The following is a 13,231-nucleotide window of genomic DNA, read 5'->3' as shown; positions in this document are numbered from 1 at the left end:
CTGGCATTATTACTTCAAGCCCAAATAATTGAATTGCAGGCGGCACAAAGTTATAATTTGAAATTTTTACATTCATGCTGTTCACTATCATATCTGCATGTGACTGTTTGACAATAATTATAAAAATGTAACAAGTAGTCTCACTATTTCGTGTCCCGTTAGACTTAGGATTTTCCTGTCAACCTTCAGTGGATGGAGGTGGAGTGGATGGCGTAACTCTGTATAATTACCATATTTTTTGTTTTCTTTCGTTAAATTTGATGACAATAGACCAAGACAAACAGACAGCGACTGAACCAAAAAGGAATCCGGTTTTTCAACGTCCGTACGGAATCTTAAACCGTGCAAGAATTATTAACTACATTTTTATTTCTTCAAACAAAAGCTGATATCGTGATATCAACACAAAAGCACAAAATAACCTCATTTTATTTCAAGATTTGTCCTACTTCTGTTGATACGATGTCCGTAATGCAAGTTTGTTATTGTGTTTATCGGCCAAGAGTCCGTAGGAAAGAGACTGCAATATAAAGTTAGAAACTCGTAAGGTACATTACTTATGACTGTGGTTATACGTCGGATATGTCCATCCTGAAACTATTAGCCTGAAGCCAATCAAAACGCGAACATTTTATATTCTTACAGGTATTACGACGTTGACGTGACAACATGAATACGAGTAGTTTGGTTGTTTTTTGATTGGATTTTTGATCATTTGTATAAAAACACAGTTGTAATAATTGTATAACTGGTATGACTTACGCTACATTCTCATGGCAGTCCGTTTTATCGGATACATTTTTATAGGCTATGACGTATGTATGGCGTATAGTTTGAGTGTGAACATAGCCTTTAGTAACGACAGATCCATTAAAGACAATCCTTACAGGATTGTCTTTGATGGATACGGTCCTTTTGTGTTATATACTAAGTACACATACTATTGGCGAAACCCGTAAAGTTTCCCAAAACACAAGAAAAAATAATATATATATATATATATATAATATAATATATAATAACATAACACTGCCCTAACAATGCCAACTTTGTTTAGATTCAAATAAATTTACCCTCTAGGAGTCAGCATTTAATCAATGAGCTTACGTAACATGCAAACGTATAATCGTAATTGGTAATGCGTGCATCGTGCGTTACTCGGTGCATGAGGCAAGCAAAACAGCGGCATGACTCAGCCGTTGCAAGTTTGGCGGAACGAGGTCATTCGTTGCGCGAGGCGGAGAGAGTTGGGTCGGGGGTCGGGGAGGGAAACGAGAACCGCGAAGTGCAGAATACACACACACGGCGGATATGCTGCCCACGAGAGGCCAATTATAGATAATGTCAGCATCCAGCGACCTGAGCACTTCAATGTGTGATGAACTTACACTCGACCCGCAGTTTCGATTTGACGTCATTAAATTAAGCAATAATTTATATTTTATTAGGTCATGGCTATAGGAGAACGGTGATTTTATGAGTGTTTTGTACACCTTGATGTTTTACTAATAATGAATTAAATTTAAGGATGTGTTTTTTATTTCTGTTTAGCATACTGTCGGAAGCCCGGGGTCTAGATCGTCTGCCCGTACTGAACGGCACGGCGCGCCTGCGGACCCTGCGCGTGGACCGCGCGCGCCTGGCGCACGTGCCTCACGACCTGTGCGAGTACGCACCGCAGCTCAGGGCCTTGTTAGTGATCAATAGTCCGCTACGCTTTTTAATATCAATTGTCTTAAGAATTATAAACCTTGTACGTGGCATTTGTTTACATATTTTTTTATAAAAAAATGTCACCATCACCTTGTTTAGAGACATAAACTGGTACTTAGCTAGTCTTAAAACTGAACGTAAATGTCAACTAAACGCCAATTTTGTGTCGCCTTCTAACCGAGGCCAAAAGCCGTACACTAAAGCGAGCCGCGCTTACATCTCGGGACCTTTCGATAGTACTTTAACGCAACCTCGACCGTACTATTATTGAATTATTACGATTAGCAATTAACGTGGGCAGAATGAATTGCGTTTGGCAACGATTCGCCGAGATACAAGTCTTTGAAACTACGAACTCTGTATTAAAATGAAAAGATAAATTATGAAATAATAAATATTCGCTCATTTTTGTGCTTGTTGTGCTTTTAATGTTTCTCATAAAATTGATAAAAAATTATTCGTTGTATTTTTAAACTCCGTTAAACCAGTGGAACTAACAAATGGATTTCTCAATTAAAACTAGTGATTCAAAAAATATATGAATACATAAAATAATAAACCTACTATCTTGAAAATACTTTAGGGTAAAATAGCGCCGCGGTAGGGGGGTACACCCGACCTACTTAATAGAATGTTTCGCCTCGGACAGGGACCTGCGCTCGAACCAGCTACAGCGCGTCCCTCGACTGCACGAGTGTGCGGAGCTTCGAGTTCTGTGAGTATCCTGTCCTGAGCAATCCTCTATTCGAAATCCTCTAGTGAAATCGACGACGTGATAAAAACTCGAATAGACGGATCGGTGACTGTACGTAAGTTGAGTCAGAGCAGCAAAATGTGCCATTCGTCGCGTGTTAATCAATCGACTCGAGTCTAAAGTTTATAGAATCATGTAAAACAAGCGCTACAAATAGTATATATTTTACTGTTATGTTTTGTTTAGTAAATATCCAACTGTGCAGAGTATAGGTCAAATTCGAGGTTGTACATATATTCGTCATCTAATTACAAAATGTTCCAGCGATAACAAATTAAATTATACTCGGCGTCTAAAACGTAAAGATATTCGACGTCGCACGCAAGCTTTGTAGATTTTGTCTAATATGCTTTACAAAGGTACATTTTATCGTTATTATGTTATTTGTTGCTCTTTTATAAAGCTAAATCTTTAAATAATTCGAAATTCTATCTCGAATAATAATAAAATTAATTGAAATTAATTTAAAAGTTAAATGCTTGCGTCGAACATACCGTCTCTAGATCACAATATTTAACAAAAACATTAAATCCGAAATGCTCCGTCTTACTATTAATAAATAGACATTTTAATTCGTTTTGTTTACTTTATAAGTTGTCGTCTGTCTACATACGTCATACTCAGTGTAAATGTCGCGTCCCGTCGCTCCGCAGAGACTTGTCGGACAATCTTATCGAGTCGATCAGCGAGGAGGCTCTGCGCGGGCTGCGGCGCCTGCACGACCTGCTGGCGGCGCGCAACCGCCTGCGCCGCGTGACCGCTGACACCTTCCTGCACACGCCGCGCCTGCAGCTGCTGTGAGTAGCCGCCCGCACGCATGAGTACGCCTATTTTAAGGAAAACGTTTAAAAAACCCACCATGTCTTACTTCCTTTCCGGGTTTTGGGTTGTAGTACGTGCCTATCAAGAAGTTATTATTTCATTTACTTTATTGGAAGCGTGACCATGCAAAGCCGTAAAAAAATTATCACTCATCTAAAAGTTCACATATTGAATATTCAATCGTCGAGACCTCGTGCGATCAGATAACCGTACACGAACGGCGGCGACGAACACTAATGTTCCCCGAAGATGATGGACAAGAATAAGCTATACAGTGTAATACTTTTGCTTTAACTTATCCTGTATGCAACTCAACGTGAAACAAATCCCAGCTTTTATTATCTTTAAAATATATTTATGAAAGATTATTATAGGATTTTTAAAGTACCTACCTGCGTGAATATACATATATGTATAATTTTACTTAGAAACGAATACCTTCCTCTCGAAAGGATGTTTTGACTTTACTTGGGTGGATATTTGGTGTTACAAGCTTATTACCAAAATAATTATTATTATTGCGGTTAAAAATATTGTGACACTATTGTAAGTATAAAGATTAAAACAACGAACTTAAATAGCCCAATTTGCTCTTTTTTAATAATTATGTAATAATGATAATTTTTAATGATAGTGATCATTTTATGCCTGAAGTGTGCTCTGAAATTAATATGTAATGATAAATTCGACATGGATTTATGTAAAATACACGTCATTTGTTTTTATTTTTTTTTAATATAAATTTGTTACTTAATATAGATATATATACTGTAGCAAGCCTTTGTTTTTTTTTATTTTAAAGATATACAAATATTATATCATGCAAAGTAATGGTATAACTCTATTGGATATAGTTTTTGGACGAATTCGGGAAAAACACCTCTTTAAAACTATAGTATGATTACATACATATATATATACATTTAGAACGCAATGTCCTTCTTGGTCGTCGACAAATACTGAAACTAAAGTAAACCTAACAACCCGAAATTTGATAATACATAAACTAAACAGCCTTACCCTTGTTTGAGGTTTGCCAACCTACGTAATTAGTCATTAGGCACTGGGACAGTAAATTTAACTATCTTTTCGTCCACTTCAAAAGCTCCATATGTATTTCTACTTTAATCTTGGATCGTTGTTGAGATAATTTTGATAATTTTAAAATATCCACATTCAGCTTTGCGAGTATACACACTGCGGAGTTGTAACTAGATCTGATAAGAACGAAATATAACCTCCCTCGGTCCTCGACATAAAGTTATCACAATGCAACTGGATGCTCATTTTTGTACGTGTATTTTCAGGGATCTCGAGGACAACCAAATAGAGCACATCGACATGGAAGCATTCGTCCCCATTTCTAAATTAGAAGACTTGTAAGTTAATTCACACTATTTTTCGTTTACTTCGTAACAGTGTTTCGTGCTCATAGATTATACCGGGCGCCGATACGTCGACGGAATCTAGTCTCATTTTCACAAAGCTTGTAACTATTTTGAACTATACTTAGGTGTAACATTCTATGATAGAATATTAAGATGTATTTGATTTTTTATATAAAACGTAAAAGATATATTTACGGCTAAAATATAAAAATAAAAATTAAATATTTGCTACTTTAAATACTATGGTGGCAGGAATAATAGAAGAAATTTCCCTTTGAATCAAAATTCCGTTCCTCTGGGAAGAAAATGACCTAGCCTGCCTGTCACCAGTAGAGGCAATAAGAGAATAATGTGTTATATACTACTACTACTCCTTGGACCAAGTGTTTCAACTGCAAACGGTACAGCGTCATACTTTGAAATAAAAAACAAATATTTGGGTCCTTTTTTACGCTTCAGCTTTTACCATGGCGGTGCCGGCGTTTTTGTTTTCCTAATATGACACGTGGTCAATATGTCAACGCATGTAGCGCCCACAGGAGGGCCCGTCCCCGTTCCTAGGCAACTAGTGTCAGTCTATCAACTCTTTTGCCTCGATAACGACTAATTCAATGGGGCTCAATAAGAGCAGTAACGTCGATTGCGGTAACAACCTATTTACAGCCCGATTGTGAAAGGGGAACAGGTGCTAGATAGTCTATGTCCTTTTCTGTACCCCTGTTATGCAAAATTTCATGATGATCGGTTTAGTAGTTTAGACATAAAAGCGTAACTACGAAACAAAGAAAATCTCTTTCGCATTTATAATATTATAATTAGAATAAAGAGACAAAACAAAGTTGAAAATTTTGTCTACAATTCAAAGTATGTACCTACATGCATATTGAAATTGCCTGATCTTAAAGTTACATTTATGAGTTCATTGTAAATCTACATAGCAATAACACTGATATAAATTCTTAGGAATGTTGGCAACAACGTGTTCCCTGTACTACCGGCTAGCGGACTTCAGCGGTTGCTGCATCTCAAGGCGCACAACAACCCCGCGCTGCGCCGCTTTCATCCACCTGAACTCTTCCCCAGAATACAGGTACGGTCGAACGACGATAACTACGGAACACATTATACATATACGGAAAGGAACCACGCCACAGACATGTCGTACTGAATTCGTCACGACATTCTGCAGACGCTGGTGCTGTCGTACGCGTACCACTGCTGCGAGTTCATGCCGCTGCTGGAGGGCGGCGCGGGCGCGGGCGGCGCGGCCGACGCGGAGCGCGAGCAGTTCAGCGACCTCGTGCTGCTGCCGCCCGCGCACGTCGACCTGGCCGCCTGGGCCAACGCCACCGACATCTGGCCGCACTACCGTACGCACCTTCACCTCACCGGAAACTGCTTTGTGTATCTTTTATTTCGTTTTCAATAAATATTTGTCTTTAGTGAACGCAACCGGGGAAAGCGGGTCTCGACTGGCCGCGGTGGGGTGGGGTGACGTGGGTGCGGCCGAACTGAGGCTCTCGGGGACTCGTCGAGTTCGTTGCTTGCCGCTGCCGGGTGAGAATAACATGTCCAATGGTCCTTCCATTGGAATAATATTCATTTATTGATTTTCCAAAAACCTAGTCAGTCCTTTGTAATGGAACAAAAAATAATTATTTTGCCAGGTCCATTTCTACCATGCGTAGATTTATTCGATTGGTGGACGCTACGATGTGGAGTGTGGGCCGTATTCCTGTTGGCGCTGCTGGGCAACGGTACAGTTGTGTTCGTGCTCGTATTCAGCCGAAGCCGTATAGATGTGCCCCGTTTTCTCGTCACAAATTTGGCGGCTGCAGATTTTTTCATGGGCATTTATTTAGGTATGTTCTTCTTTCATATAATTAAATCATTTTTTAAAATGGTGTCATATAGTAATTCCTTAATAACGGTTATGGCAGGTTTTTTAGCCGTAGTGGACGCTGGAACACTGGGCGAGTTTCGCGCGCATGCTATTGCATGGCAGATGTCGGGCGGCTGCAGGCTGGCGGGTTTTCTCGGCGTGTTGTCGTCCGAGCTGTCGGTGTACACGTTGGCCGTCATCACTTTGGAGCGTAACTACGCCATCACTCACGCCATGCACCTCAACAAGCGGCTGTCCCTGCGCCACGCAGCGGTGGTGATGGCAGCCGGCTGGGCCTTTTCTCTCGCCGCAGCCGCACTTCCACTTCTCGGCATTTCTGACTATCGTAAATTTGCCGTGTGCCTTCCCTTTGAGACCAGCACACCCGCTGCACTCAGCTATGTTGTCACCTTGCTTATCATAAATGGATTGGCCTTTTTGGTTTTGCTCGGATGCTACCTCAAAATGTACTGTGCGATCCGTGGCTCACAAGCTTGGAACTCTAATGACTCTCGCATAGCAAAACGAATGGCACTTCTCGTCTTCACGGACTTTCTGTGCTGGTCACCTATAGCTTTCTTCGCACTTACCGCCGCCTTCGGTGCCCAGCTTGTCTCCCTGGAGGAGGCAAAAGTATTCACGGTTTTCGTACTCCCTCTGAACTCTTGCTGCAATCCATTTCTGTATGCTATCCTAACAAAACAATTCAAAAAAGATTGTGCATTGGTATGCAAAGCGATCGAGGAATCTCGCGTTACGAGAGGAATTGGGCGATGTCGACACTCATCGAACTTTAGCAACCGGCAAACGCCAGCAAACACTAACAGCCTTGCGGAGCGGTCCTCTCGCGGTCAGCACGGGACCACTTGCGCCTGTCGGCGACTCCTCCCAGCCGGCGGTGCGGCCGCCGGAGTCGGCGTCACCACCGTCAGCGAGGCGGGTAGCGAGCGGCTGCTGCGTTGGCTGCGTGCGTGCGGGCGACGGTCTGCCGCGCCCGCACCCCCCGCGCCTCGCCAGGCACCGGCGCCGCCCGCCCGAGCCGGTTCCGTATCGTCCTCCGTAGAATTCTCGTCCTCACGATCCGACTCGTGGCGAACGTATGGCCGACCGCCACCCCCTCCGAGACGCGCCGCATCCTGGCTGGTGGCGCGCAAGACCTCGCAGGATTCTAATCTATCTTCTTCGCGCAACGACTCCTCCGGGTCCAACGCGACGGCATCGACGGGCACGTGGCGCACGTCGCGCTCCGGCGGGAGCGCCGCGGTGGGCGCCGGCGGGGCGGGCGCGGGGGGCGCGGCGGGCGCCCCGGCGGCGCCGGCGGGCGCGCGGCCGCGGCTCACTCGCCAGCCGGCCGTGGTGGCGGACGAGCCGCCCGCGTCGCCCGGCGCGCTGCCGCCGCCGCGCCTGCTGCACACGATCCCGTCTGCGGCGGAGACGGACGCGCAGGCCGAGGAGCCGGACGCGCGCTAGTGGCCGCTCCGTCCTGCGTCTCGAAGCCGTCGGCGAGACCGGTATCAGTGTCTTATCATACCGTCCATTAGCACCGCTCGCCTCGTTCGGCCATTGAACTGTTGACGTTAGTCCTCCGTCAGATCGATACCATTCCTATAAAAGTAACGGTTGAAATGGACGCTAGACATTATTACTACGACAAATAAGTAGTTAAGTTTTGTACAGTATTACACGACATGACAATTTTAGACGTAGGTAAGGTAGTGAATAAATAAAAAATAATATTTATTTAGTTAGATTTAATTTTATAATACAATTCTTATTTAATAAATAAATAAGCGATTATTAATATAAATGTATTTACAAAGGTGTTAACAATAACTGAGTTGGTACAATGAGTATATTCATAATTTTAAAAGCCATTGTTGTATATGTTAGACTACAATTAGCCTTAACTCGAGTTGGACTGAAGCAGTATTCGATTACAATATGTACTCGTCAAACAAATTATATAAAATATATTAAATGTAAGATAGATTTTATATGAGTATCTATATACTAGAGTTTGTAACCGCTAGACGTAAAGACTACCCAATGATTATTTTTTTTACTGACGATAAAAGATATTTCATATTACACGTTTGCCACATTACGTCGCCACAGTGATCGAAGATTAGTCTTGTCAGAGACAATAAAACTGCCGAGTGGCTACTAATGAATGTAGCCAAAATATTGTTTTAATTTTAGGACATCTTATTTTAATGTAAACTGTTAAAAATTAAAATTTAAACATTTTGTTACTAAAAATATTAATAAGATCCCAAAGTTATAAGTGATAATTTTAATATGAGTAAATAAATTTACAATAATCCGTCTAAAAATATAATACGTACCTACCTATGATAAACCTCATTTTCTTAAATAATTTACAATTGTTAGGTTTAATAAGTCCAGAGTGTATTGTTTTATTTAAATAAACGTGAATCTTTAATAATAACAATGTATATGTATATAAGACATTTAGAAATTACAAAAAGCCAATATTCTGCTCAAGTTTACGGAAAAGAAAAAAAGAACATTTATTTTCTGTAGAAAAACGACATTAACAAATTTCTAAGTATAGCTTACATTGCCCAGGTCAGCCATATATTTTTTTTAATTCAAAGTAACAAAGTTTACCATTCTATTCGGGGGAATGTTAAAGGAGTTGGTGAAATTATGAGATCAAAATTGTAATACAAATGTATATGTATGTTATATTATAATTGATTACCTTTGTTTACCTACTTATGATCAAAAGAACTTCTCAATGCTGAAAATTTTTAACATTCTTATCTTATGAAAATGTAATTTAAATACCAACTCGAAGTTCAAAAACGAATGTTTGATTAATTTGAGAAGAAGATTATAAGTTAAGTAAAACTAACCGTTAAGTAAAACTAGTATAACTTAATTGTTAAGTATATACGACTACGTTCATACAAAGATAACACCGATTTACAATACATTATGTTGTGCGAACATCGCAAGCAGCTTATGATAGACGTGTTAATAACATTTCTTCTAATGTACATAAATACCAAAAAATTGCATGAGAATTAAGTTCGAATGTGTCTTTTTGCATATTGTTATTCATCACGAAAATAGAAGTACATAAATGTAAAATTTAACTATTTTAATTAAGTTTTTGAATACATGTTGTCATAAATAAGTGATTATATAAAAAATATCGCTGTTCAAAGTTATACTATACGTTATCTGTTCTCTTTAACAATGATGATGTTTGTGAGTCTGAACATTGTGTACAGAGACTTGCCTATTTATTGAAGATGTTTGTGGTGCATGCTTGAGAGTGCTATTTATTTATTTATTATTATTAAAATAAACGAAACCATTTAAAGCTGGTGTTTTTATCATAAAAATGTCAACAGTAAGAGTAACTCCAGAGTAGCAAGTAATTGGTTGGTAAATAATGGTTGGAAATTCCATTTGACACATTTCACTACACTATTGTTGGGATTTCCCTAACCATTCGCTGAGTGCGTTGGCTGTGGCTTAGAAGTGTTTTGTTACTACGTTCATGGAGAACGTCAGTCTTGGTCACGTATAATGCGGTATCGTACGCGGAAAGGACTGACTAAGTATTTGTCTGTAACATAAAGGTAATAATAATTTATCAAACAAATACATACAAATTTTTAAATACGTATAATTTGGGTTGGATATCACAGGGCCACGAATACTCTTATTTTGAAATAAAATGTGTATCTACCCGATCGGGCTTGCACAAAGCCCTACTTAGTTAGTTTTAAACGTGTACTTGTAATTGTCTAGTATACACCTCCCTTAAAATATTTAATGGCGTAGGCTTGGTATGGCTACATGTTATACTTTCGAAAAATATTTTCGTATCGCGATATCTTCCTAGTCCAACGTACTGAATACAAACAATAATCAAGAAGGGTTGGTGGTCGTGGTCGGGCTCGGCTCGCTACTGGCTCGCGACAGCGGCGACGGCGCACATGCAGCGGGCGGCGAGGAGGATATTGCGAGTTCGTCGGGCTCGTGGAAATGATCTCGACGTGCACGTCTTCGTCGGAACTCTGCAAACTCCCGGCCGAGACGTTCTTCGAGAAGGTCTGGCCTACGTCGACGTTCCTCTGCTGCGGTCGCTACGCTCACAACGCTGGTACCGTGCGCCTCTTCGTCCATCTCTTTTTCTTCGTCTACCTCCTGCAAAGTTATTAACTCTTGTTTTTTCTTTTAAAGTGAGCAACTGGAAGATAGATTGTTGGGTTCACATCATGAAATAAAGTTTTCGACTCAAACATATTTGTTGACCTAATGTGGCGCAGCCGTGCTAAGCTCCAAAAAGATGATTCTCCTAGTATAAGTTGTACACAGTTAGCAAAGACATCTGCAACTTGTCCCTTTACTGCAGTATAGGTAATTGCTACTCAGGATTAAACATTTACATATATGGCGCTGCTGATAGGCTATAACTTTTATTTTTAATTTAAGGCGAGTGTGATCCGAATACTATGTGTTGTGGAAACTGTAGCAATATACAACCTTGATTTCCGCGAAGGTTACGGGCATGGTGCGATGACGCTGCCGGGGCTCGGTGCGCCGCCGGCGTCGACCGCGCGCCAGCACCGAAGCTGCGGCAGGGTATACAGCGTCCATTCCTCACAAAACTGAAATGATTTTTTTAAGCTAATTCTCTCAATCGTTATAGTGTTTAATATCAAAAAGACTTTTTACAAGTAGCACATTTAAAGATCACTTATTTTAATATAGAAGTAAGGATATAGCAAAATTGCTAACGTCACTTACCTCAAACTAGAAGATTAACGTAAAAACAAAGCCGTGCACTACTTGCAATGATCTTTCAACGGCAAAATGATTGCGAATAATCGATTAGCTTTATAAACACAATTTAAGCGATTGCTGAAATCACGTTCTTGCGCCCCGTCCCTGTTGGCGAGATCAGCCGTGACGCTCGACCTATTTCATTATATTTTGTAGTTCGTGAAATTATAACTTCAGAAAAACAAAATGCAAAGGGATCATTTTCCCCGTAGTCTTTATAGAATCGTTTGCCTAAATAGGCTGTAATCGAAAAAGTACGTGTATAAAATGTATTAAATATTACACTTGGCCGTCTTGGAAGGCGAAGCGGCCGCGAACCCGACTAACAGTGAACTCGTTATTTTTTCTCAAGAAATCAGTGTGTTTTGGTGTGTGACCGCGTTCCGATGGCGAAGTGCCAACCCCGACGCCCGCGCGCTCACGCGCCTCTTCGTAAACAAACATTAAACAGAATTAAGAAAACAAATCGTCTCAGTTCACTATACTACACTGAAACATACTTTAGTTAATTAATAGTTATCTTACTTATTATAGGTATGATGCAACTTTTATTCTTAATATTAAAATCAACACTTTATGTATTAAGAAACAACTGAATTAAGTTTAAATGAAATACATGGTAGGTACCGTGTAAAGTTATTTAAAACTCAAAACTGGAATTTATTACAATGAAATTTTGTAATTAAAGGGAAGCGATAACCTTATTATTACCTATGCCATTTTGTAAGTTAGTAGTGTGTATGCTTATTACATACGTGGCTCAATAGTAATTAATCAAATAAACAAGACTAAAGACATAATGAGCAGTACCTATTTGAATTACTTGTTATTAAAATACGTACTTGAAATACGAATACGTATATTTTATACTTGTATTTTTACTTGTATATATATTTAATTAAATCCTAAAAATAAAATTTGTATTTGGTATTTCAAATGCGTGACTCTTAGGTATTTTGTAATTAGTTTTTTAAATACTTAGGGTTCAAAATACATTTTCACATCAACACATTTAACGATTCAGTTGATAATGAAAAACATATATATTAGGTCCTTACATATGAAATTAGCGTTTTGTCGTACTTACACTTTGATCTGAAATATCTCCTCTTTGGTTAAGAATTCCAAATTCAAATTTATAAATTCAAGTATTCCAAACGGTCAGGTTTGAAATTCAGTTAAACGATCGATATTTTTTAGTTGTTGCGCTACCATTTGGAAAAAGGAAAAGAGACGTAAAGGGAGCGACGTATTGCCACGATATGGATGGACAAAGTGTGAAAGCGTGTTTGCCCAAGTAGTCAATGCCAAAAGGGAAAATACACTGATCCGCCGGACGGAAGGGCCCTGAATCCCCCCCCCCCCCCCGAAAGGGACCGCCGGGACCCCACCTTCCGGTCACCAACCAACGCAACGGTTCACACTGAGATTATACATGGCATGGTTGGGCAGTCTGGCGAGCTGGTTAGGCAAGCTCGGGCCCATGAGAAAGAGTAGGGCAGTGAAATATATTCTTTCTTCATCACTGCACGTATAAGAGCAAATCACAGCACGTATCAAGCAAAGTGACGAATGTGACAGCTGACAATAAATAATAAAAATTTCATCTTACAAAAACTGTACCAACTATGACGCCAAAACAAATAAAACACAAGGGATATATAGATAGGATCTCATATTACATGTAAATACCGAAAACTATTTGTGTATTTAAAGACAGAAAATATGTTTTGTTCAGAGAGATATAATAGGTATTCAAACAAATTAAATGCAAATGCGGCGATATCATAGCCCCTAGGTAAAAAAGAGGAAATTATTCTTTTCATTTCATATTCAATTTTCGCTTAT

At 40.0% G+C, this 13,231-nt stretch overlaps 2 protein-coding genes across 2 annotated transcripts in view; one reads left to right on the top strand and one right to left on the bottom strand.

Annotated features, from left to right (window-relative positions):
- The window catches only part of LOC126776750 (lutropin-choriogonadotropic hormone receptor), a 49,826-nt gene extending 39,915 nt beyond the window's left edge, over nucleotides 1-9,911 (top strand). The window contains exons 9-17 of the mRNA XM_050499482.1: nucleotides 1,552-1,692; nucleotides 2,363-2,428; nucleotides 3,121-3,264; nucleotides 4,597-4,668; nucleotides 5,641-5,767; nucleotides 5,867-6,047; nucleotides 6,121-6,234; nucleotides 6,345-6,539; nucleotides 6,618-9,911. Of these exons, the coding sequence (XP_050355439.1) occupies nucleotides 1,552-1,692; nucleotides 2,363-2,428; nucleotides 3,121-3,264; nucleotides 4,597-4,668; nucleotides 5,641-5,767; nucleotides 5,867-6,047; nucleotides 6,121-6,234; nucleotides 6,345-6,539; nucleotides 6,618-8,029 (2,452 nt within the window). The 3' untranslated portion in view covers nucleotides 8,030-9,911. The remainder of the gene's footprint in view (nucleotides 1-1,551; nucleotides 1,693-2,362; nucleotides 2,429-3,120; nucleotides 3,265-4,596; nucleotides 4,669-5,640; nucleotides 5,768-5,866; nucleotides 6,048-6,120; nucleotides 6,235-6,344; nucleotides 6,540-6,617) is intronic.
- Nucleotides 9,210-11,748, bottom strand: LOC126776934 (uncharacterized). The gene is made up of 3 exons (XM_050499806.1): nucleotides 11,348-11,748; nucleotides 11,084-11,208; nucleotides 9,210-10,744 (listed from the first exon to the last, which is right to left on the bottom strand). The coding sequence occupies exons 2-3, from the start codon at nucleotides 11,195-11,197 to the stop codon at nucleotides 10,466-10,468; spliced, it is 393 nt and encodes a 130-aa protein (XP_050355763.1). The 5' UTR covers nucleotides 11,198-11,208; nucleotides 11,348-11,748; the 3' UTR covers nucleotides 9,210-10,465.
- Between the last annotated feature and the right edge of the window lie 1,483 nt (nucleotides 11,749-13,231).

Source organism: Nymphalis io, chromosome 21 (assembly GCF_905147045.1).
Source record: "Nymphalis io chromosome 21, ilAglIoxx1.1, whole genome shotgun sequence".
Lineage (NCBI taxonomy): Eukaryota > Metazoa > Arthropoda > Insecta > Lepidoptera > Nymphalidae > Nymphalis > Nymphalis io.
This window is presented reverse-complemented; position numbering and strand designations above follow the sequence as displayed.